The following is a 27,385-nucleotide window of genomic DNA, read 5'->3' as shown; positions in this document are numbered from 1 at the left end:
GACAATCAGTGTTGACAGGTTAACTGCAACAGGGAAAAATTGACTCTCTCCGTGTGGTTAATGTCAGACATGTGAAAGTCCCCTGTAGATGTTTGGGAAGGCAGGTGAGGCAGGAGGCAATGCTAGGACAGGAAATGCTGCTTACTCCACAGGAAACAGGAAGTAACCAGTGATAATAACCCAGTGTGTCTCTTTTGGTGTTGTTTTGTATCATTTACTTTCCTGTGTGGGAGGACAGGACAGGATGAATGAACAGGTAGGCATGATGAGTGTGTAAAGTGAAAGAGAGAGTTGATTAACAATTAAAGTAAGTATATGTACATTATGCACTATAGAATGAAAAGGTCCCTGTGTGATGTTTTAGGGGTTAGCCACTGAAAAGATGATGGAACCCCAGAAAGAACTTAAGGGTTCCTAAAATAACTAACAAGCGGGTGGCAGGCTAACCTAGTGGTCAAGATGTTGGGCCAGTATTCGAAATTTTGATGGTTCAAGACCGTTAAACCCTAACTGCCCCCAGATGATTGCTGTGAATACAGATCTGTTCTCAGAATATTTACCTGTTGAAAAAAAACAGAGGTTGCCTTACAGTTTCAATTTCAAGGATCCTCTAGGAACCTTTTATTGTTTGAATTTAGGCAATTAAATCGAGAGGTGAATGTGATTTAACCATAGTGGTGACAAGAGGGGGTAAATGGACAGAAAGAAAGAGTGGGAGCAAGGGGGAGAGCGAGCAGAAAAGGGATGGAAATAAGGAGAGAGAAGGGAGGGAAAAGGAGAGAAAGTGGGAGAAAGAAAGCTCACTGTAAGGTTTTGTGCAGAGAGGTCTAAGTCAGGTCTGAGATTTAAAATTGAAATTAAGTGTTGGTCTGGCGTGGCGCCCACACGACAGCTCTGTGCACATTGGTTTGTGAGGTGTGTGTGTGCATCACATGAAGCTGGTGAGAAGAGGACAGCTGACTGTAACAGCAGGAATGGAATCCGTGGAATGGCACCAAACAGATGGGAGCTGTGCATTAAAAATGCTTTCGATACTGTTTCCATGTATTCTGTTCCAGCCATTACCATGAGCCCATCTTCCCTAGTTGAGTTACCAGGGGGGTGCCTCTCTGTCCATCCATCTCCCTCTGTCCCCTAGTGTGTAAAGGAATCTGTGTCATTGGAGTTTACTACCTGTGTACCTTAAATAAATATGTGTATGTGTGTGTGTGTGTGTGTCCTTATCTCGACAAGCCCATGGCAGCAGAAGCATCAGAGGAAACACTATTTCCTTCCTGTGTCTTTCACACTGTCACACTGCCACACATTCTTATACACAGAGGTCACACACACACACACACACACACACACACACACAAACCAACACACACACACACACACACAAACCAACACACACACAAACCAACACACACACACACACAAACCAACACACACACACACAAACCAACACACACAAACCAACACACACACACAAACACACTCTCACACACACACGCACAAACCAACCCACACACACACACACACACACAAACCAACACACTCTCACACACACACACTTTTTTAACACTAAAGGAAGCCAGCTTCCCAGAGGTATCCCATGTCAGAATTGCCAAACCCCCGATGTAAACCCCCACACGTTTGTCCGAAATAATCCCAAGTCCCTTAGCTCTAACGATGTGTTGTATATTCCATGAATTTGTACTTTATTTAAATTCTTAAAAATATAATATTGTATCGTTGAGCTGCCTCTTTTTTTGAATAACTCAGGTCGAGGGTTTGTACATTCACGTATGGGCGGATCAAACAGAAGTCCAGCCGAGCACCATTCTCTGTGAGCCGAGCCCCATGACAGCTTTAACATCAGGGGACAGTCACAACCAGCAGTTACATGGTGGGTGGGACAGACTGAAGGAGATCGAGAGACACTGAATACTGAAAAAACAAACCATTTCAGGAGGCACTCCCACTTTCGACAAATACCAATTTGAGACAATTTACTGTTTAAGTATCCTCACTTGGGTGTGTGTGTGGGTGTGTGTGGGTGTGTGTGTGTGTGTGGGGGTGTGTGTGTGTGGGTGAGAGACGCCCTCTGCCAGGTTGACGTAAGCCTGTCTATCTGATGAGGGCCTTCTAATCCCCTCGACGATGTGTCATGAATCTGAAGTTTAAGACTGAAATCCCTTGGGAAACACAGGCTAAAGATAGCAGCCGTACAACGCCATACGCACACTGGGATACAGGCACACTGGGATACAGGCACACTGGGATACAGGCACACTGGGATACAGGCACACTGGGATACAGGCACACTGGGATACAGGCACGGGCCCACGCACATATTCACATTACAATGGACATTGAAACCCAATATAGGGGACAGTAGGATACCGAATCATAACGTTTCATAAAGCACTGCACATACACACTCTACTTTCACATGACCCAGAATCAATAGTTTTATCTTTAGGAGATAGGGACTCAGACGTGGGATACGGCCAGGGACCCTGTTGTCATGGCAAAGCTGTGTCTACTGTTGGGGCGCCAGGAAAGAGTAAGTCTTTGACTGGGCTGAGCTCAAGCTGACCTGCCGTAGGAGTGGGATGGACAAGAGATCAGAGCTGGCAGGATGAAGAGCTAATGTGGGGATACAGTCTGACCATTGCCTAAAGGTAAGGCTGTTCTGTAGCCCAGCCCCATGGTCTTGTAATAGAACGCGAGCGGCAGCTGGGAACCAGCGGAGTATGTGGAGGAGCAGGGTGACTTTAGATCATTCTGGAAGGTTCAATACCAAACAGGCTTCAGCATTCTGGGTAAAGTTGCAGATGGTTTATGGCACAGACGAGGTGAACTGGAAACAATGTGTTGAGGTGGTGCAAATGGGAAATGGAATTTGCTTAGATTACCACCTGTAATTTGAAGGACACTCCTACTTTATGAATGTTTTAGAGCATCAACCTGAATAGAGGAAGCAGTTGATGCATAGACAGGTTTGTGTGAGGGATCAATTAATTCAACAGGCTGAGTGAATTGTATTGTGGATATCATCAACCATTTCAAAGTGGTTGACAAGGTAAGCTGCACAGAGGGAAGATGGAGGGTGGAACATGACCAAAATGTGGGGAAGATGAGGAAAAGCCTGATATTGGGAGGGACAGAGAGGAGAGGGTAACAAGTGAAAGGACGATGGATCATTCTGGAGTTTTCTTTCCCAAAATGTTTCCCAACATGTTCTGTGAGCTTGCAATGAGTGAATTAGCCACAGAGCAGGAGGGAAGAGGGATTTAGCAGGTGGGAGCGATGATATTGGATTTTGGAGAGTAGTAGGGAAAAGACAAAAACACTGCGACTGTGCATAAGCATCTGGGTATTGGCTAAGAATGTAGGGTTAGAGGAGAGAGAGCGAAAAGGATACAAAGTCGTAATCAGAGACCTGAAAGGGGATTGCCAGGATGAGATTCAAAAGAGGACAAATGAGAATGAGTAGGAGGAGAGAAAATCTCAATTTCAGAGAAATAAATATTGCCACCACCACAAAATCCAGATGCTCTTTGACTATGAGAAAATGAGTCAGATGAGTAGAAAGCTGTGTTTTCTTGGGTAATCCATGTCTCTGTCAGCACAAGAAGTCAAGAGTCTGAAGTGAAGAGTTAGCCAAGATGAAATGTGCTTTGTTGACAGCAGATCGACAGCTCCAAATGCCGCCAGACACCAGGAATTCCTCACGGGTTTTGTGGTCAGGGGACACAACATTAAAAGGGTTTCAGCCGCAGGATGGGCAGTTCCTCTAAAACCTACAAGTAAAGGAGCAAACAGGGAAAACAGACATATTTAAGAACTGAGTTCCAGTTGACGTATATTCACATCCATGCATTTGTGTGACAGACATATTTAAGAACTGAGTTCCAGTTGACGTATATTCACATCCATGCGTTTGTGTGTGTTTGCACCCGTTTTACTATCCTGGTGGGGAGCACAAATCTCTGCATGGAAAGTAAAACCAAAAAATATGAACTTGTTGGGAAATTTTGCCAGTCCCCCATGAGAAAAAATGTAGCTTTGATTTAAGGGTTAGGATTAGGGTAATAGTTAATACTGGGCGTAGGGTTAGAATTAGGGTTAGGGTTATGCTTATGCTTTAGGGGGTTTTAGGTTTTTGAGAGGAAGAACAAGATATTGAATTGGAATAATGTTAGTCCCCACAGGGTTATTAAACTGTGTTGTGTAGGTGTGTGCGTGTGTATCATTGGTCTATGCTGGGTTTTCCGGCGCGTGTGTCATGCGTCCATGTGGCGTGTGTGTTTTACGGTGCAGACGGAGTGGTGTTGAAGCTCATTCTGTTTTAATGGAGGTGGTAATCTCAGTCTGCAGATCATCAGGTTGTGGTTTAGAACAAGCAGCCATTGTGGCAGGAAAACACACACTCACACAAACCCAGTACATAATGTGATTCAGTTATAAAACATCTACTCACAAAACACACACACACACACGCCACACAAATTGCACACACAAATGGCAGTTGCACAACCACACGCACAAGAGTACAGTCCATTAGCATATCAGCGTGCAAAGAAACCTGTGTTTATCTACCAACCTAAGGACCTACAAAAATCTGTTGTCTTGCTTCCATAAAACAGCACACGCATACACATGCCCATACGGCCTTACACGTGGAACTACACACTCGCGCCCGGGCCGCCAGGCCCCAGAAGCCTTGTCAACCCATGTAGCTGGAGGGGGGTGCGCTGAACAGCCTGCAACACCTCTCGTCAGAAGACACGTCAAAGGTATGAACATCGCTTTTCACTCTCTCACATTTTTCTGTAAGGCCTCCATAGCGTGTGTTGGACAGGAGCTTGAGTGTCTGTGTGCGCTCCTGAGCGCGTGCGTGTTTGTGCAGCGGGGGTAAGAGGAACCAGTTTGACGAGTTAGAGAAGAGTTCAATCTGGGGGATCGGGAGAAGATGAGATGGAGACGGAAGGAGGAATGTGAACGTAAAAGGGACTAGGTAGAATGGACAGCTATGTGGCAGAGGGAGATAGAAAGAGAGAACGGGATAAACAGACAGTTGACCAGTAGTTATAATAATTTTTTAAAAACATCCTGAACCGGGGTGGTGGGGGGTAGAAAACAAATTTGCTATGCCCTCATATGCATATGCACAGTGCCCTGTAAGGAGAACACACTTGATTTCCCAGGTGACCCATGCTTTGAGTTCTAACGTTCCACTTACAACTACAGGTACCGTAGCTTCATTTGAGCCAGTTTGCTACGGCAGGCTAAGAGCCCTGCAACAACAGGAAATGTGAACTACATGGATTACGGTTCACTGAAATGCTTGGTAGGGAAACCGTCCGTTTTTGTTAGCGCATATTAAATGTTACATTGTTGCAGCAGAAATAAACTTCAGAAGCCCTATAATGTTTCAAATTTGCTTTATTAGAAACCACATAAATTATCGACAAAGACCTAAACAGAATGGCTGAGAAGCATTTTCAAGACTCGGGCAGGATCGCATTTTCTGCTGTGTGGGAAAGGTCTCTCTGATGATGTGACAGTCAAATTAAGCTTCAACATCTGTGCAGCACCCCTCTATCTCTCCCGGTCCACAACCTTTTTTCCTCCACCTTTCTGTCTCTGGGTAGTGGTGAAACAGACAGCCGGGCCTGGGGCGGGAGGACGGAGCCAGGACCTGGATTCTGAGCACGGCTGCTCTCAGTTGAGCTCCTGTCCCAAAGGAGAGAGATTCCTCTATGGAGAGAGAGAGAGAGAGAGCGAGGGAGGGAGGTTGAGAGTATGGGGGTTTAGAAAGTTGGCACGGGTGGGTTTACCCCGAACCATGCTTATTCAAATGTTTTTGAGCTTTTTCCTCATATGCGTCCTGTTCTTCGTGCTCCTCGCATCCCCGTAGGGTACAGTGTCACCCCCCCCTCCCTCATTCCCTCCCTGGCGTGTGTGTACTTGTCCTTCATACGGTGAGCCGAGTGCTGCTGAGATGATCTATCTGTGTGCAGGAGCAGGGAGACATGGGAAATCTGCCCGGCACAAAGGCATCGTTGTGCCTCCCTGGAGCTTCCTTTAGGGGCCGTGTGTGTGTGCGTGTGTGTGTGCGTGTGAGTGTGTGCGTGTGTGTGTGTGTGTGTGTGTGGCAACGGATGAGGAAAAAGGTGGCCCCAGTAGGCTCCCCATCTACCTACACATCCCTCCAATCTCCAACTGCCCTTCTCCCTCCACACACACACACACACACACACACTGACAGACACACACACTCCAGAGCACACCGCCGCAATATATCAAGGACACCAAGGCGGTTCCAGAAGGCATTTCTTTTAACTTGAATCACAGGCATCCACATCTTACTAAAGGGGAACAAATAGAGCATGTTTGAGTGTGTTACTGTCATAAGTGTGTGTGTGTGTTTTGCGTGTGTGTTTGTGTATTTACAACAGGCTACACATACAATATAAGAGGTTTATACAGGTGGAAGTTTACATTCTGTGCTTGCCCGTGTGTGTGTTCATGCGTGTATTGGTATGTGTTTGTATGTACCGTGTGCGTATTCTTGTGTGGGTGTGTTTGTGTCTGCGTGTGTGTGTGTTTGTGTGTGTGTCTGTGTGTGTGCGTGCGTGCGTGTGTGTGTGTGCGTGTGGTAGTGACAGGACCTTCAGCCTGAGTCTGGGTCAGCAGTTTGTTTAGCATCAATTAGAGTCTCTGTGTTCCTCAAGCAAAGCGTGAAGGGAGAATTAACGTGCTGTGGCGCATTCCCACCAACTTATTATTACACAACCACAACACCTTATCTGGGACAGGCCAGGAGTGTGGATGTTTGTGTGTGTGATGTATAGTAATTAGTACATTTAGGCTGTTTCCTGACCATCCATACTTATTGAAATAACATTGTGTAGTTGTCCCAGATAGACATCGGAAACTCCTTCCCCCTTCTCATTCCTCTCTCTCCCCCCTCTCCCTCTCTCTCCCTCTCTCTCCCTCTCTCTTCCCCTCTCTCCCCCTTCTCATTCCCCTCTCTCCCTCTCTCTTCCCCTTTCTCCCTCTCTCTCTGTCGGACCACAATCTGACCACAGTCATTTCCCTCTGTCTCTCCATCCTAGCAACGTACAGCACATAGTTTCCATGGAACATGGTTTTAATGGGCCTAGATATATAGATATTGGAGAGAAGGACTCTTGTAAAGACGGGTAAGTGTGAAGATTTCCTATCCCTCTGTTCCAACCAGTCTGAAAATGCATGTACAATGTTTCTGCACAAATTTGCTTTGGTCTGGTGGACAGAAAGGGGTCCAAAAATCTGATTAAAATGTTTTGTTATCCTGACTATGAAGACATTTTGTGACCTTCTCATTATGGTGAATAAACATTACATTATAGATTTTGAATCAGGTGTGTTGGTGCTGGAATCATATGTGCACACCTAATCAGTCTCCAGGATTACAGAATACATTTTTGGAAAATGAAGTGGAACCCTATGTAGTGGTTGTGGCATAGCCAGAGGGGGAAGCCGACAACGCCCTACCCCAGTCGGGAGGAGGCTTGGCTGGGTGTGAAGAGGCAGGTTCCCCCCTGGTAGAGCTGGAGCAGCATGAAGCTGTAGGTCCTCTACCTTGGCCCTGTAAATAGAATGAGCTATTTTTATAACAAGGTAAATATGCTGATCTTGTATCAGGTACCTAGAACCCTGCCGGCTTCTGGCAGACAGTTCTAAGGCAGAACATTCCTGGAACCCACTGCTGAAGTGGTACAGGGGTGTGGATGGCAAAGATTATTGTAGGCTAGCATTCAGGGCTCTGAGGCTAAGCAGGTTCTGGAACTGGTGTAGCATGGACAGGGTGAGGCGTTCTTCCCTCTGGTCTACAGAAGGGTACAGTGCTCTGCATAGGGGGCCTTCTTTTGGATGGTACTTTGAAAGGGTGTCCTGGCTCTCTCAGGTCACCATGGCAATAAGGTTTTAACCCTGGTACATTTTCAATCTGGCCTTGATACCAACATGGCCACCTAATTAACCCATCTTTTAATTTGCTAAATAGTCGACTCTCCTCCTCCTTTCCATCAACAATGGATGTCATTTTTTCTGGATAAGATCTTTTTTCTGGATAAGATCTTCAGTTAAATGACACAAAATCAGAGAGGATTACTTACACCATATACAATTAGAGGCAAGGACACCTATTCAACCTAACATCACCAAGGGCACCCACTCTACCAAACATCACCAAGGACAGCTACTCTACCAAACATCACCAAGGACACCTACGCTACCAAACATCAGCAAGGACACCCACTCTACCAAACATCACTAAGGACAGCTACTCTACCAAACATCACCAAAGACAGCTACTCTACCAAACATCAGCAAGGACACCCACTCTACCAAACATCACCAAGGACAGCTACTCTACCAAACATCAGCAAGGACACCCACTCTAGCAAACATCACCAAGGACAGCTACTCTACCAAACATCACCAAGGACATCCACTCTACCAAACATCACCAAGAACACCTACTCTACCAAACATCACCAAGGACACCCACTCTACCAAACATCACCAAGGACACCCACTTTACCAAAAATCACCAAGGACACCCACTCTACCAAACATCACCAAGGACACCCACTCTACCAAACATCACCAAGCTCAGCAACTCTAACTAACATTGCAAACGACACCAATCTGTCAAACATCAGCAAGGACACCCACTCTACCAAAAATCGCTTAACAGGACAGCAACTATAACTAACATGACCATGAACAGCAAGTGTACCAAATATTACATAGGACACATACTCTAACAAACGTCACCAAGGACACCCATTCTAACTACCCAAGAACAGCAACTCTACCTACCAAATATTACAAAGATAGTAACTCTACCAAACATCACAAAGGACACCAATCTACCAAACATCACCAAGGACCTTTACTCTACCAAATATCACCAAGGACCTCTACTCTACCAAAGATCAAGGACATGATGAAAAATACATTTGCCATCACTTTCAACATATTCAGAAGTGGTTCACCTATCCTTATCCATGACTTTAATCCTTCAAATTCCCTCCCTCTACTTCTCCCTCTTCCTCTCTCTCCCCGACACATCTGTATCTCTGCCCTCAGAGCCAAGGACATGGTAGGCCAAGCAACCTTGGAGAGGACAGCTCTCCTCCAATCAGAGACAGAGATGTTGTGTCAATTAAATGGTATGTGCTTATGCCGCAAATCACACACACATGTTCCACCCGCAAAGCGCACACACTCACACACAGGCACATATACGTACACACACACGCACGCACACAGGCGCACACACACACACACACAGATGTTCTTGCCTCCCCTTCATTAGCTACTCTGAGTGTACATAAAATAATCTCTCTCTCATTAGCTGGATTGGGTATTTCCCATAATCCCTTACAATAACATAATCTGCCTAAATTACACACGCACGTTTGTGCACACACATGCACAATTGGAGACCCACACGTACACACACCCACACACTCTACAGGCAAATGGGGTCAATCCCCAATAAGCTTGGCTGAGGGTGTCCCAAGCCAATTCAAATAAAATTTAATTTGTCACACGCAACAGTTAGCAACAGGTGTCAATTTACAATGAAATTATTACTTAAGAGCCCGTTGTTAAAATTTTAATTTCATTAAATAGAACATGAAAGATAGGAGGTATGAGCATACGGATTCACAGTGATATGAATAACAGTACTGTATGAGGAATCCATTGAAATATATATATGACCGGTAACGAGACAATTTACAAACAACTCAAATAATTAACTAGCAGCTCACATTGTCTCTATAGTAAGGCCTACTTTTGTGTTTTTACATACCTATTGGATAACACGTAATGTCTCATGGACAAATTCTCATGAAGATATTAAAAATAAGAGTTTTTGTCATTGATTATTTTAACAGACAGGCGCAGATGAAGGCACTGCATAAATTTAGATTTTATGAAAGCAGAAGCTGAAGACATTGCCTAAGTTATGATTTTATGAAAGCCGTGTGCATCTGGGGATGTATTCTGACTAGCTTCCAAGAATGCAAAGTAAAAATTGGCAATAGTATGAATGTTCATGAAAAATGATTAACACAGATGAAATTATTGTACGATATTCTTACTCAAATGTTACTAAGTGTAACTCAAAGTTAGTGAAATGTTTTTAATGAGTTTGTGATACTGACTTCATTTCCCAGCATGCTCTGCATCAGGTTGATATTTTGGAATTGTTGTATCATCATTGTTCCATGTACACTGACAGAGTCATTGATCTTGTTCAACAAAATCATGTTCTTTTTAGTAATCCAATCAGGTAGAAATAAACATTTTGCATTTGCTACTGAAAATATTGCAACAATTAAATCAGAAAACCCATCTTGCTGTCAAAACTTAAGCTGGCTTCTAAAAGGAATCACCCATTCCATGGCAGGCCTATGCCTTGAGGGAAGTGCTGCAAAATGTTGGTAACGTTCCAAGGTTTTCCAGAAATCTCAGAAGAGGCTGAGATTTCATTTTAGAAAATCTGTGAATTAAAAAAAAAAAAAATCTTAACCATAACATTGTAGCCACTGTACTATGCAAATCAAGACTTCCAAATAAGGCCTTATGGAATATGTGAAGTATTAAGTTATTTTATTTGCTAATTTTATAACATTTTTAATGACCATGTCTCTGTCACTAACAAATAGTGTATTACACAATCACTTTAAGCAAATGCAACTCAAATCTGGACCCTGGTTGAGTTGTAACAACAGAAAATTGTTGTGTATGATTTCTCAATAATTTAAGTAGTATGTATTGAAGCCCTAAACCTATTATTTATGCCCGGACATTCTTTTGAGTTCTTTGAACATATTCAGGTTTTCAGAGAGGAATTTGATGGTTTCCTTTAGCAAGGAAGGAGACTTTGTTTCCTTATTTTGGACCACGGAAATAACAAATGTACAGAAGTACAACAGGAAATTACAAAGTTTCACAAGAACATTTTACTTCTGGATTACATTAATATAGTTACTGTAAATTGATGATAAGCAAATCTCTAAACTTGTTTGGTTCATTTTCTTTCCAGACCAATCAGCTGTTTGTGTTTGTATCTGACCCAGGTAAGATAGTAATCCGTTATCCCTTTCTGCAGACAATCTGAATCTGATCCAGGATCAGATCTTATTATGTAGCAGGGATGAATATGTCTGTAATCTGACCTCAGTACATTGCTTTTCTGTGGATTTTTTCCTTCTGTTCTATGTTTTTCCATGCTGTCTCTTGCCTCTAAACCACTTCCATATGTTGGCAGTGGGGCGCAGAGTGGCGACTCCAAACGAGGAAATCTAAAAAAGGGATCGGCCCGTAAAACACATGCCCATGGACGGAAAAGAGAATGAGAGGAGGAGGAGGGAAAGAACTAGAGAGGCAGACTTGAAAGGATTGGAGAAAGTGAGAGAGAGAGAATGAGTGATTGAGTGTTTGTGTGTGTGTGTGTGTGTGAGGGAGAGAGAAAGAGAGAGAGAGAGAAAGACAGAGGACTAAAGGGAGAGAAAACGAGAGAGGAAGAAATATCAGAACACTAAATGTACTTTTCAATCTCTGTCGCTTCTATCCATCTTTTGTCTGTCTCTCAAGACTTGTCTCACATACCAGCTCCCTTTTCCTCTCCTCTCTTCTCCTCCCCCTCTACCAAGCACATTATTCATTAATGGATCCATCCAATTATTTTCCTCACATTATGAGCTGCAACAGGCTAGGGAAGTATACCACAGACATGATTACACAACAGGAGGCAAACTCAGGAAGTAAACACACATTCACAATTCAATAATTGAAAAAAGATACCCAAGATCACAGACTTCTCAATAAACGTACATTGTATTCATATTCAAACCTTTTATTTTGTATTCTTCTTTTATGTATTTTCTTAGGCAGAACAAAGTGTATTCACCATCCTGTTTCTGTAAAAAGCTAAAGGGGTGGAGTTTGAGAAACGTAACCTGTCTGAAATTCATAGGCAGTGCAAGGACTGATCATCCGTAATATAGGAATTAAACAAAACAATATGATTGTTTAGAGTTCTAGTTGGGTTTCACTCTTAATCTCTGTGGGATTCGAACAGACAATCCTGGCTTTGCAAGCACCACACTCGTCCACCCACTGAGCCCCACAGGACCAAAAGTTGCTTGATACATCCTGTCAAGCTTGTCAATTAACTGCAGTCTTTTCAGACAAGGCTATACAGCTACAAACCACTGCCCACCCAGAGCAAGACCAGGAAGTGTCTCTTTAAAATAGAGAAGAGACACCAGCGTCCTGTTTGCGGTTGAGGTTAGCGGTTCAAACATATCATTGACCGCCACGTGTCTGCTCTTATCTTCTCCCTATAGCCTCATCCCTGGAACGTCCAGACAAGGATCAATCCCGCCCGGAATTGTGTTTCACCTCCCGGAAGCTGAGATGTACACACGGGTCACTTTCATCCAATCACTTTTGCAGTGTCTATAGATATTTATCGTACATCACACTGACAGGCTGTGATCACCCATGCAGAAGCTCATTAATGCCTAACTGACCATTGACAACTGTTATTATAAACCTTGTATATAAAACAACAAAATAACAGAATACTTCATTATTGTATAAAACACAGTGCCATGTTTCTGAAATCAAAGGAGCACTTAAAATAGCAGTTAATATAAAACAATTATGAAAAAGTACTTCTGTTGAAAAATGACGTTACTTGTACTGTAAGTTGTTTCTCAGTTTGTTTAGACAAGATGGTTTTGGTCTCAGCACTTTAGGTGGTCACAGTCTTAAGCCCCATTTAAACCTGGCTCTAGTGTAAGCCCTTCATCCTGATCTATTTCGTTTACACCTCGGATCAAAGACAATGGGAATGGGGACACAATCAGGACACATGTTAGAAGTCGGTATGAACTAGGCTCAGCAGTGAAGTGACAACATAGATACCCTCAATGCTGGGTGGTGTGTCGAACAATATCCAGTGGGTACGTGGGGATTTGTGTGTTTGTGCAAACATGTCGTGTATGCCACAGTATTTGCAACTATTTGCCATTATTTCTGAGTGTAGTGTGTGTACCGGGCAGGAATGTGACATGCTGCAGACACATAGCAGATGCAGCGATGGCGTCCTCATCCAAGGCAGAACCAAGCTGGGCTAGATAGGGATGGGATGAGGGACAGAGGGGGAGATGTTGCCGAAGATTGATTGCCATTGACTGAGGTCCAAAACTGTGAGTTCCCCACGGCCAATCTAGAGCATAAGTGTGCACGCACCCACACACACGCGCGCGCACACACACGCACGCGTGCACACACACGCTAATACGCACCAGTGTGGAGCTGCAGAAAAGGGAATTAGGCGGAGTTAAAATACTGTTCAAGACAAACGTTTGCTTTTGCTTTTATAGCTTCTTTCACATTATAATCTCTTCCGAAAACATACTCTGAATTTCACACGCACAAGTACTAACGCAAACACACACAGACACCTCTGTAGTGGTGTTTCAGTGGCTGTAGCTAATATGGCGGTGTGTCTGTGTGTGTGCATGTGTCCCAGGGGAGAGGGCCGGTTTAATTCCCCAGGAAATCACTCTGATTTGGAACAGCAGGAAAGTCACTTCCAATGAAAGTCAATGCTGCTGGTGCGAGCAGCGTGAAAGAGTGAGGGAGAGGGAGAGGTAGACAGAGAGAGAGAAAGATGTGCACTGTAAAACCTTTTTTTGTTAATACTAAACAAAACTCTGTGATTTCGTAATGAAGCCATTTAAAGGTAATTTACCTAAGCTGAGATCTGGTGATAGGAGGATTTTTGAATATAAACCCAATATAAGTGCTATGTTATACAGAATCTGGTTTAAAAAGAGAATGTAAGTACTTTGAAACACCCAAAGTGTTTTTTTTTCCAAGCTGAATGTTTTTAAAATAGTGTTGTGAAAACACTTTTATGTAGAAAGAAAACATCAACACACACACACACACACACATATATATATATATATATATATATATATATATATATATATATATATATATAGAAGACTCAAGCTAAATAGTTAAGAAATGCTAATGGTGTATTGCCTGAATATTGTTTGATGGTTAAGGGCCTCAAGTATACTCACACTCTGACAAAACATTCTGGGGTGAATTGAAATTAAGATGCAGAAATGTATATAATAATTCCAATTAGCCAAAGTAATTTAATGATCTGTTAATAACATTTTATGTGGCAGTTTTCAGTTGAAACGATGTCCCTCAACTATCAATTGTATGCATTCAAAACCTAACACTAGGGGCAATGGTGAGCTCTACTACAGACAATGTTAGCTGGAGGCCAGCCAGGGAGTTGGCTGTGACGGCTTGCTAGTGCAATGGGTATATGGATGGTGAATGGGCCTACAGAGTGGACTCTGGCTCTGAGGGTTGCTTGTAAAATCCTAGTGCCGGACAGACTAGTTCCAGATTTTTTGGAGCCAAAACGTTATATGTAAACTCAGCAGTGCTTGAATCATCTCAACCCCCCAACCCTCCCCCAATGAAACAGTTGGATTCAGGAGTGAATATGAAAAAGTTGGCTTCTGAAGTGGATATTCTAATATTTTTATGAGTATCCAGTGTAGCTTAGTTGGTGGAGCATGGTACTTGCAAAGCCAACATTATGAGTTTGATTCCCACGGGGGACAGTTGAAAACCTATGTAGGCGCTCACTACTGTAAGTTGTTCAGGATGAGAGCGTCAACTAAATACCATTTAAATAAAATTAAAAACATTTGGATAACCAAAGACAGAAATCCTTGAAGTGACTGAAGTCTGGTTTTAATTTTCTTGCACTTGTTTTTCTTGCCATGTGGCAAGACATTTCAGAGTTTCTCATTCTTTTACACGATATAACAGGCTTTGTGCTTGAGAAGGTTGTTGTACCATGTGGTGTCATGGATCATGGCGAACGAATATCAAGAGTGGCAGGCAACATTAGAATATTCAATGGTGGGATGATCCTTTCCCGCATGCCTGTCGCCTATGGGATAGGCCAAAAGTATCCTACAATGTCTGCACGAAAGACTCTAGTTAGTACTACTCAGTTGAACGTTGTGCCCGTATCAATAGACATGAACACAGAACCACGGCTCTACCTCTATTTGATGGTTGTGTCGAACAAAGACAGTCGTTGTTTTGCGGTTATGCAATGCTAATTGGTTGTTTGGTGTTTTCCTCAGAGATCTGTAGGTGGAATGTACATTGAGGTTTTTGGTTATTACTAGCCAGGGTCATGTCCCGCCCCTTCTTTATCTTCAATTTACCACGTGTAAATTGTTCATCTCTGATTACTTCATAGCCAGTGAGCATGGCTTCAACATAATAACAGAGTGCCTGGACACAGCACTTAGCCGTAGTGTACTGGCAATATACCATATACCACAAGCATGCCTTATTGTGATTATTAACTGGCTACTATTGCAATCAGTGCTTTAATGTCATACCCACAATCTCATATACCACGGCTATCAGCCAATCAGCATTCAGGAGTCAAAGCAACAAGTGTATAATGTCTGATATATTACAGCTTTCAGACAATCAGCATTCAGGGCTCAAACTACCTGTTTTATAAATGTTACTATAAACCAGGTTGTATGAATCCCAACAAAACATATTATGATGCAGGGTGCAAATATGTTTACAGTACAAAGGAGACCCCCGCATTAAACAACATACTAACAAATGATTTACAAATATGTTTACAGTACAAAGGAGACCCCCGCATTAAACAACATGCTAACAAATGATTTACAAATATGTTTACAGTACAAAGGAGACCCCCGCATTAAACAACATGCTAACAAATGATTTACAAATATGTTTACAGTACAAAGGAGAGCCCCGCATTAAACAACATGCTAACAAATTATTTACAGTCCCTAACTTAGGCATTGGTCTTTTTATTTTCAGTGGGTTTCATGTGTTTTAAGAGGCCTTGCTTGCTTTGAAGTCAGAGTATTTTAATAAAAGAGCCATCTCTCAAAGGATATTGGCTTTGTAGAATTATTTTGTAATGTCTATTATTATTATCTGTTTCTGAAAATGCAGTTAGTCTATTCTGGCTACATCTTTTTTCTTTTCTTTAGTGGTGCAACGTCTGTCACTGTTTTTGATCTCTGTATCGGTTCATGATTACCAAGCTGCTCACCTGAAAGCACTGTTAAACAAGGTAACCTCAGTTATTTAACAAGAATGGCCTGATATATGCTGTAGAGATATAGAGAATGAGAGCTAGAGAGGCCTTTAAAGTGGCCTAGACTGTCTCATTAGACTATGGAAGTAACGAGTTTATGCGCCAGGTTTTGCGTGTCTAAACCTCCACTAGATAGAAATAGCAGACCCCATGCTAAAACAGAGTCGCTGACAAGGGCTAGAAGAAGAAAATGATTATCCACGCCAAGCAAACACATTACAAGATGTCTTGACATGTCGAAACCACATTCCACTTTCTAAACAAATGCATTATGTAGACAAGACGACTTAATGACAGTAGGCACTTCAAAGACACTAGAACTGAGGACACCGGTTATATAAACCCAAACCAATAAGTCATTTAAGGCCTCAATGTTGACTACATACCAGCGTTAACATGCCTGGTATAAAGCTAGAAGGGACTCATGAATTCAGGAGAAGCTAAGCAAATCGTGCACGTCTTTAGTGGGTACGTAAACCGCACTCACAGATGAGGGCACGTCGCTGTACCATTCAAGCGCTGGAGCAGACAGCTGAGGTATGTAGCTGGACCTAGGGCACTGAAACAGCATCGGATCTGGGATTGAATGATGGACGAGGGGCCAGGACTAAGGGCTGGGAGGATGTGATGAGAGCCTGGTGGTCTGTCCTTCTACGATGTGGGCCAAGTGAAGAGCTCTGTGTGTGTGGCTGGAGCTGGCAGAGCAGAGACTGCTGCATGCAGATAGGATCTCAGCGGGGGGCGGAGGGGGTGGTGGGGGGGGGCGTGAACGTGTGATCGGAGACTAAAATCATTACAGTACGCCTGGTCACTGTGTCCTTGGCCCTTCCTTCCGCTGAGCTGGGCTTCCCGCTTCCTCCAGCTAGCCTCTCTCTCCAACACTCCTGCTTCCATCCTCTTCTTTCCCTTTCTATGTCTCCCTCTCTCTCTTTTATCACCACTCCTTCCTCTCCTCTCCTTTTTTCCTATTTGTTTCCACTCACCTGGTTTCTTTTGCACTCTCTCCCCCCTCCGTCTACAATCATTCCATTTCCGTTACCTGTTCCATACATTCAGAGCCTTCCTCTCTCGGCCATGTTCTTCCTCCTGCTCTCAGGTTTTCCAATCCATATCCTTATTTATTTGATATTCTCATCTATTCTTTCACTCCCTACACATCAAATCATATTTAATTCACCAGGTACTTTGTTTACTAGTGTAGGCTAACAGTTAAATGTTTACTTAAAGGCCCTTGTTAAGAAATACATGAAGAAATCAAAACAAGAATGAAACAGAAATTAGTAAGACAAGGAAATACGTACTCAGTGAAACAAACAAAAATCCCTAGGGGAAAAAAGTAAACAAATTACAGGAATAGAAATACTACGGCTATTTATATGGATGATAAGGACCAAGAATTACCAGGACTGGTTCTCCCATCCCTCCCTTCCAGTTATAGACAGTTAATCTGTGAAGGGCTAGAGAGAGGGAGCGGGAGAAAGAGAGAGGAAGGTGGAGAAAGAGGGAGGAAGGGGGGGTACGCATGCATGCATGTCCATGTTTAGTAATGCCAAGGTTGCAAATATGCATGCATCTAAACCAATAACTGAATCAATAACCGTTTCAACAGCATGATCAAACAAATATGATCACTTGTGATTAGTGAACACAGTTCAATCCATTCTCACTCATTGATTCACACATCTCGGCCAAATGGAAATGTAATCATGAATAAGCTATTGAAAACCTTGTATCTGTTTTGCACACACGTTATTGTCGGCACAGCAATGGCTTCTTGTTGAAAATGGCTTCAGGTAGGGAGAGATTATTACTGAAATACATTATGTGATCTTTATATTATAGAATTTCTAACATTTCATCTGTTCAAGGGAATATCTTCTATGAAACAATATTGACAGTACTGAATTGTGCAACCATATTTTAAGCAACTATACTGGCATTGACTATATGTACTTAGAAAAGCTCATATGTTTAGCATATCTTAAACATAGTAGTAGAAAAGTAACAATGATAACAGACTTGTCTTTAATACCGTGTGATCCAAAGATGTCTGTGTCATTTTTACGACACAGTCACGATGCATACGTGCATGCAATTTATGATATTAACAGAGTGTCTGAATACAGCACTTAGCCATGCTATGTGGACAATAAGGTAGCTCAGTGCCATCATAAATCCATCCAGTTGCCAGCATAATTAGTACAGTAAAACGTATTGATGGGTCATTCCTGTGGTATGCATGGTCATATGACACTGCTTTCAACCAATCTGCACTCAGGTTTTGAACCACCTGGTTTACAGTAACAATTTATAATAGCAATAAAGGCACCTTGGAGGTTTGTGGTGCATGGCCAAAGTACCAAGGTAACAAGCTGTCTCCAGGCACTCTGCGTTGTGCTGTGCCTAAAAACTGCTCTTAGCTCCAGTATATAAACCATACACCCCTCATGCCTTATTTTTGAAATATACTTCTACAAACAAGGACAGCAGATTACAGAAAGGCCCTTGGTTCAAAGCCCTGACTCGATAAAAGGTGAAAAATCGATCAATGTGGCCTTAAGCAAGACTTCTAACCCTAATTGATATTTTAAATCTCTTTGGACTAAAACAAAAAAGGAACAGCAATTCCATGTAGCACTTATCATTTAGCAGATGCAAATTCAATGTTCACCCATGGGAGCCGAACCCACAAACCGTGGCGTTATATGTGCCATGCTGTACCAACTGAAATATACGGGCACGTTGATTTGCCATCAGCATCGTGTCAATGTGAAGTTGCACCTGTTTCCAGAAACCCAACCAAAGTAACTGTCTTTTCCATTTCAATTCCAAATATGGAATGAAAGGGGCAGTTCTACAGTCACACCTTGGACGCGAAGTTTGGACGAGAAGCAAGTCAAGTATAGCAGCTGTCATAGATTTGGAGGGAAGAGCGCTGTGAATGGCTTATGGCAGTGCCTGGCGGCGATGGCTGGAGTGCAGCAAAACATTAGGCCTAGACAACAGTAAACATACTCGTCTACACTCTATGAATGAGTTGACCCAATAGAGCTACACTCCAGAACCGTCCATCTTACTCACTTTACAGTGTATGAATAATAATTGAATCCCTATAACAGTTGTAGGGTCTTGTTCAAATTAAATGGTGGAGCATGACTCTCCTAATGCCAGGATTGAGTGCTTGAGACCTTCACAGGATGAAGCCATATGAAATCACTACTGTAGGTTCCTCAGAGAAAGATGAAAAATAGTAAATGGTTACAGCATAACTATTTATACCGTATTTCCACAGTAATTGACATACTGTACAGCACAGAAGCCCTGTACAGTAGCGTTGGCAGTCTGTCTCCTATACACTCAGAGAATGTAAACCAGGCTGAGATTCCCTGAGCTCTGATTGGTGGATTCCCCGCCTGGTGGTTCTGTCCTTGAGAATGTGCAGACACAGGGTAGATAATGTTCAGCCACAAGTAACTCTAAACCCAGACCCACATCAACACATACTCTCCTCCCTCCCTGCCTTCCCTGTCCATGCAGATAGGCTAGTGGTTTAGAGCATCTGACCAGTAACCGAAAGGTTTCTAGATTGAATCCCAGAAGAAATTAGGTGAAGAAAAGAACTTCTGTAAGTCGCTCTCAAGAAGTGTGTTTGCTAAATGACTGTAAGGAAAGGAATGAATGAGGAGAGGACTGACAAAATGTACAACGCCATAATAAATGACACATATGAAGATACAGACACGTTCAGCCTAAAGAGGAGCAGTTGAATGACAGCTATAAATTCCCTTTACAGGCATGGTGTCGTCTGCCACCAAGATACAAAGCCGTCAAACAAACAGAATTTTTTTCACATCATCTACTTTTCCAAGTAACATTACCAACATCAAAACACAATGTAGAATGATGGCTGTTTGAATACAAAAAGTTAATAAAAAAATGTTTTTTTATACTTGAGCAAACATACAGCACAATTGTAATTGACTGAACAATAAAAAAAAAACTATTATAATAGCAAAAAAATGATAGAGCGATAGATGCATATAACCTGAAAATATATTCCGGGAAATATACTGATTTCCCAAATTTGACAGTTGTGGGCGTGGCACTTAATATTGAAATACAAGTAATTATACATTTGCTTTCTAGTCTAAGCATGTGCATCCAGTTGCAGTTCATTCCAAGGTGGTTAGAACCTAGTTGATAGCCCATTGTGTTCCAAAGTTAGAGCTAGAAATGTGATGAAGTCAGGACCAGCATTGCCCATAAAACATAGAGTACACTGGTATTGGGTCAGCTGTGAGTTGCTCCCCAGTGATCCAGTCAGTGTAGATGAGAATGATTCCCATAACTGTTCAAAACAAACCAAGCAGAGCAAAATATTTTTTCAAAATATAACTTCCCTACAAAGGTGTGAAAATATGTATATGCTTTTTGGGGGGCATTTGAAAGCCTTCAGGGGAGACCAGGTATGGTTGCAACATGGGCTAGTTTTAACACTCCCGGTACCTCCTGTCAGGATCATGCTAGAATCATGTCCCTGATTAACTGTGTTCATACCTGAAGCTAACATGTGTACCTTGTCCTGATCTTGTCTACAGTCTGATGGTACCCAAATATTAAAAGAGTTTACTCTAGACAATTAAGATTCACTGTGATCTTATTATGATCAGATCTCTGTCACGTTTCATGTGGCCGCAGCAGTCTTTGAAGATTTGAAGTATTTGATGCTAGATATCAGTGCCAATGATAGATCCAAGTGAATTGCTATAGTTTGGAATTTTGGCAATGATTTGAGAACAACAATCTAAGTAGTATTAGTGCAGTCACTGGAGCTCAAGAGGAAAAGCTAGCATGTTAGTAGATTCCAAAGACTTTCGGTCAGTGCCACTAACAATATTTAGCAATGGTACAAAATAAAAATACTAACATCCTTCAAAAGCACTTAAAGACAAAAAAGATATTGGCGAGTTCATATGACCCTGCAGAGATAAAGGAAATAATTTCTAAAAAATGCCAACTATCCTCGGGTGTAGAATTTGGTGTAGAATGTTGGGGGGGGGGGTTAATGGCCCACCCCTGGGAAAAGAATGAAAATCCTGGGATTCAGTGACAACCCCCCATTAACAACACACACCTACCAGTTGCAACTATTCCTTAAGCTAAAATGTGGAGAAATATAATGCAATGTCACACCTTGTCTGTTTGGTGTAGAGAGACAAAAGCCACACATTTTAGATAGATGCTTACTGTCACATTTTGAACTCAAACGAACTCTGAAGATTGACCAAAAGTTTAAGTGCTACTGAGTAAGTGCTACTGGTATTGTGTTACAAAAATAAACTCAAATATTTTACTTTTAGCCACATCTGATTCAGACTATATTTCCAATGTTCGGTCATAAATAACCGCTGTTTGTGTTGTATTTGGGTGGAAATGCATATGTGATTTTTGATTAAATTCAATCCATTTATCCACACTTATAACCAGAACATGACTTAGGATTTAATAAGGCAATCCACAGGCATTTCATCTTTTAAAATTATTATATATTCATGGATATTTTAAAATGATTACATTAATGTCCTGAGCTAAGTTCAACAGACTCACCCTACCCACAATATAAGTTTGTTTAAAACTAATGTTTGTAAAACATGTTCAATGTAAAACAATATCGTGAAGCATTTGTTTAAAACTATAATGTTGATGTTAACATGCACGGTCGTCCAGCTCTTTCTATTAAAGCTCTCTCTATGAATTTGAGTAATTAAATGTCTTCTAGCATTTCCATCATTTTTTTTTTTTTAACTGGTGAGTTTTTTGTTTTCGGCTATATCACAACAGGAAATAACAAGGGTTATTCAGAATCCACATACCTCTGCCACTAGAAAATACAGCAATTACGCTGTTTTGATGGGAGTGGGCTAGAAGTAGGCTAAAAAGTACAAACAACCTGAGACACCGTAAGGAGGCCTGGTGTACTGCAAAACTATATTTCCTAAAAATCGGGATTTAATTGGCAGTTTACTGCCTGTCACGCAGTGTTGCAAGGTCAAAGATCTCTTTTTACCTTGGGCACGTGTAACGGTGGGATTTATGCACAAGTCAGCAGCACCCGACCGCACCAGGAGCTCTACTGCAGCGAGAGACAAACGGTTGAAACTGTTGTGGGTGGGTTTCTGCACGGATGCTGCCGCGCAATAGTTCAATTTGTTCTACAGGGTTTCCAACATGCAACGCGTATTTAATTAGTGGTCTAACCTAGAATTATAAATGCAGGCCGGCTGTTTTCAGACGCAACTAGGTCCTACGACCACACTTAGCCTAGTGCGCAATAAGTTTTCCAGTATGCACTGTATGTGTGTATGTGTCAGTAATGGGCAACGCTGAAGTAAACTTATGCTTTACTAGCGGAAAGATGGTATTCCAAATAATTAAAAAAAAATTAATTTCCCGAACTGTGAATGAGCAACTCGGTACATCACTTTTACCGGTGTTACCTAAACAAAGCTGCAGTGAATGTGGTCATGACGTAATTCAAAGAGAGAAGTGTGTGATTTTTGGAGAGGGGGAGGGGGCGAAACAAATAGTCCAAGAAAGGTAAATGCCATTTCACTGACTTTAATAAGCAAAATAGGAAACCATTTCTTCCAAAAAAAAAAAAAAAAAAAACGAAACAGAAACCAGCCTGAATGGAACTACAATAGATCAAATGTAAGATCTTTTTTTACTCTTATTTATATAAACAGGATTGAAAATTGATCCCCATCATCGCAAAGTACATGAAATTAAAAACAAAACAACAACCCGCTGCTGCAGTTTCAATTTGATTTCAACACAGTTGAATCAGTAACAAACCAAGAAATTGTTAAATGCATGACTTCTCAACAATAGTTTTTAAATGCAAGCACCATGCTTATTCAATATGATCTGACAGTTTGTTAATTTAAATCATTAAAATAAACAACTTTAACTATGCATCTGGCCAGCAGAACCAGAATCACCAAATAATAATAGAACAGACGAAAACATAATATCATATAACATACACAATGGTTTTCATTTTGAGATTTTGCACAACCTGAATCCGTTTTTTTTACTGACCGGCAGAAAAAAATTCTGGAAAACATATAGCATTAATATAGTTCAACTTCGTATTTCGAAACGCATGCGCAATCTAAATACTTGCTAATTGTACATAAAACCCCTGACTTGGTTAACGTTTAGCATGTTGTAGACAGTTTACCTAAAATAAAAAAGTTTGATATTGTCGAGGAAACGTACAAAATGTAGGCCTAGTATATCGCTATTAATGCGATGCAGCTGCACCCAATAAAATGCATTTATCAAGTTGAGAAATTATATGAAATGTCCTGCTGCATGTTTTCTTCACATTATATAATGGGGATAGAGTTACGCAATCGTTAACAGAACGGCATTTCTGGTCAAAGCAACATCTTCTGTCTACAGCACCACTTTGAAATAAAATGTAATAACATGGGTGACAATATTTTTCTACACTAGCCAATATGCATCCGAGGAAGAGAGTAAAACAAAGTTCTGCAAGGTGCGTAAATGTGCTGCTCAAATGACTCACTAATCTGCTATGCGTTTGTTTTTACAGCTTAGCACAGTACATCACATTATGTCATAAAGTTAATACTTAGCTTGAATCTATATTGTCTTATCTTTACAATAGAATAATGAATAATCATAGTATGTCTTCCTTTAAGGGGGTGTGCACAAAACTCAAAATGAAAACTTAAAACCAATCATTATCCAAAAAGTGCACTTAATATACAAAGTTTGTTGTCTTTAAATGCAACTGCAAAATGCCCATATCTCTGAATCAATACCCACACAATTTAAGTCAAAGAAAAACATGAGGGGAAAAAAAAACACAACACAAAGAAAGAAGTTAAAACCAGCCTCCTCAATATTGGTGTGCAGTTTTGCGGTTGCGTAATATTTACAAGGCTACAGAAACCCAGACATTATGATACTGCACAGGCAGCCCTGCTGTACTGTTCCCATTTCGATCCTCTAAACCCAACAACACTATGGAGAAGCGCAGATCAACGACATGCTCTTATTAAGATTGGCTACACACGAAATAAAAAGAAAGTACAAAATAGAAATTATTACCGTACATGTCCAGCATGCAGGATTAATATTTTAATGCAGATTTTTGTTTCAATATATATTCGAATATAACCAAGCAGGCAATAAACCAATGAGATGTTGCATAAAATGTCCCCAGTTGGCGGGATAAGAAGACTGAAGGAAAGTTTGCATAATGTGGAGTCTTGGTCTTCTTTTCTTTTTCAGGCCAGTGTCGAATGAGTCTCAAAACGATTATTTGCGTTGCTGTGTAGGCCTAAACGCGGTCGGTCGTCCCACTAACAGACACAATAAAAGCAGTAGCCTAAAAAGAGGAAAGTTCAACCGCCGCTTCTCTCTTCACTCGGGAAGATGGAAAAAATGATCTTCACTACAAGCAACTAATCTACAAAGATGTGCGGCGTTTACCAAACATTCTACCTTGTTCTTTGTATCTCAGTCACGTTGATGGAGAGAGATGGTTACATATGAGAATATTATTTAATGGATTATTCTTCTAATATGAATATAGTTGCTGTCATTAGTATAGTCAATATGAAGGGGTATTTGATTATTATTGTTTGTTCATCGGCATCAGTTGGTGGTGGGGTATAGGGGAGAGTCAATAGAGCTATTACAACAACTCACATGAAAAACTCTGGTGATGACGGGTTGTCACTAGTGGACCCTGCCTCGCGGATCCCGTTATTCGCTCCTGTTCCTGTCAGTTTCTCGCACTTGAGTTTGTAGGCGTCCCTCTCGCGCGCCAACCGGTTGATCTCCGCCTTGAGCGCCTCCACCTGGTTTATCAGATGCGTCTTCTCGTTCTCCAGGACATGTTTTTGCTGCACCCGCTTGAAACGGCAGGACTGTGCGTAGCCCCTGTTCTTCAGGGTCCTCCTCTTCTGCTTGAGACGGATGACCTCGTCCTTGGTGAATCCCCTCAGGTGCCTGTTCAGCTCCCTCACAGACATGGACACCAGCTGGTCGTCAGAGAATCGGTCCTCCACATTGCCCGAGCCTGGGTGCCCCTGGCCCTGGTGGCCGTGTGGGTGGTGGTGATGGTGGCGATGGTGGTGGAGGGCTTGGTGGGAGTCTGGGGAAACAGGGGATGGGCTGTCTGGGTCCTGGCTGTGGTGGTGGTGGTGCTGGGTGTGTGGGTGGCTGTGCCCTCCCGGGTGTCCAGGCAGGTCATCCGGGTGATGTGGTAGCCCTCCCCCATACGGATGGTGGTGCTGCTGGGGATGGCCATGGTGGTTGTGGTGGTGGTGAGGGCCTCGGTAGCCTTCGAAACCTCCCTGCTGCAGTTGCTGCTGGACGTGCGGGGGAGGGGGGTGGCCGTGGGCTGTGACTCCGATCAGGGCCTCCACTGCGTCTTCCGGGGTCAGGCTCAGCGTCTGTGGGTCAATCTGCTGGTGGTACCCGCCGTTGGGCATCCAGTAGAGCTCCTCCAGATGGTTCTTCTGCTCTGTGGGACTGAAGCTAGGCGATGAAGGCACAGAGCTGCACGGTGTGCTGATCGGGGTGGAGGACACAGAGCCCTGGGGCTGAAGCCGAGTGCACTGGCGCACGGCCGCGCGTTCCAGGCCGGCCAGACCTTCCTTTTTCACGTCGAACTTCATTAGGTCAAAGTCGTTGACGTATTCCAGAGCCAGAGGGCTGTTGGGTAGCTCCGGGCCCATGCTCAGCTCTGCGCTCATGGTGCCGCTGCGACTCTGCTGCAGATGGGCGAAGGTGTTTGCCAGCGTCACGAAAACAGACTTGTTAATAATAAGCGTCTCTTCTCCACTCTCTTGTCTCATACAGTCGTTTTTCCTATTCATCCAATGATGCAGACTCGTGTACTGTTGCATGCAACACCGTTCCGAGATTTAAAAAAATTAGAAAATTAAAAATAAGTGGGAAAAACTTCAGACTAATGCACAGCAAACGACATGGGAATTTGCGTCATGTAGCCTACTTTTGCTTGCTGGTTCTGATGTGGTCAACAGACAAGGAGTGTGGAGGTAGAATTTCGCCTCAGTGCAAAAAGTAAACCGTCAGTCCTTGCAGCAGAAACGAACTTAAAAATTAAACACATAAATTAAAAAAGAAGAAAAGAATACCGAGTTTTAGTTGACGCAGGCTCCTGTCCTGTCCTCGTCAAATAAGATATACGGTATAGTCCTTGTTTCAGCCAGGAAAATAAGATATAGACTTGGGCGTCTGGTGTTTTTGCTTGGAGAAGCAGCCTTCCAGCTCTGCACCGCAGAGATTTGAGCTCTCCTTTCCTTCTGATACACACTCTCGACTACTCAGCAGACTGCGCTGACTCCCTGCCAGCACTTTATCCTTATAGCGCGTTGTGACGTCGCACTGGAAGGCAGGTCCTCTTGCATCTCTCCCAATGGGAGAGGTGTATTCTCCGGATTAGCATAACTGAGAAGAGAGGAGAAGTGGGAGGAGAGGAAAGGAAGGGAGCGGAGCGGGCACGCTCTCTCTGACAGCTATAGACAGTCAGCTGACCGACTCCCCCAAACGAAGGATTAGACTAGATTCTGTTGCCACAAGAGCAGGACCCCGCATCACTAAAATGCACTTTTTGGTGAACTTAAGGTTAACGTTATGCATTAGGTTTACAGTATCGTTAAAGTTAGGGTTAGGTTTAAGTTCAAATTTGAATAAGCCTAATAGTACAATTAGGCGGGGTTTATGACTTCGTGGCTATTGAAGCTACAGTGACGAACACGAAAGAGAAACGAGGAGGGGGTAAGAAAGGGGAGTAAAACACTGCGAGATAGAGATGAGCCGAATGCCTTCACTTATGGAAACCTGACGATACAAAGAAAGAAATCATCTCAAATCTAGTCACATTTTAAAATGTTAAATAAAACTTCGCATTTGACTGAATTCGCTTAGATTGCAGTACGAATAGACACTCATTGGATTATATGCGTTGGATTGTTAAGACTTATTACCTAGCTAGGCATGTAATATTTTAATGTGGGGAAACCTGCTCTCTTCTTAAAAATGTAT

General features: G+C 42.4%; 1 protein-coding gene across 1 annotated transcript; it reads right to left on the bottom strand.

Annotated features, from left to right (window-relative positions):
• Positions 1–5,418: 5,418 nt before the first annotated feature.
• Positions 5,419–26,684, bottom strand: mafba (v-maf avian musculoaponeurotic fibrosarcoma oncogene homolog Ba). The gene is made up of 3 exons (XM_020052032.2): positions 25,019–26,684; positions 7,534–7,627; positions 5,419–5,751 (listed from the first exon to the last, which is right to left on the bottom strand). Exons 1-3 carry the CDS (start codon positions 26,221–26,223, stop codon positions 5,716–5,718), a joined length of 1,335 nt encoding a protein of 444 aa, XP_019907591.2. The 5' UTR covers positions 26,224–26,684; the 3' UTR covers positions 5,419–5,715.
• Positions 26,685–27,385: the final 701 nt, after the last annotated feature.

This window comes from Esox lucius, chromosome 12, assembly GCF_011004845.1.
Source record: "Esox lucius isolate fEsoLuc1 chromosome 12, fEsoLuc1.pri, whole genome shotgun sequence".
In the NCBI taxonomy this organism is placed as follows: Eukaryota; Metazoa; Chordata; class Actinopteri; order Esociformes; family Esocidae; genus Esox; species Esox lucius.
The sequence above is the reverse complement of the archived record's forward strand: the minus strand, read 5'-3'. Positions and strand labels throughout refer to the sequence as shown.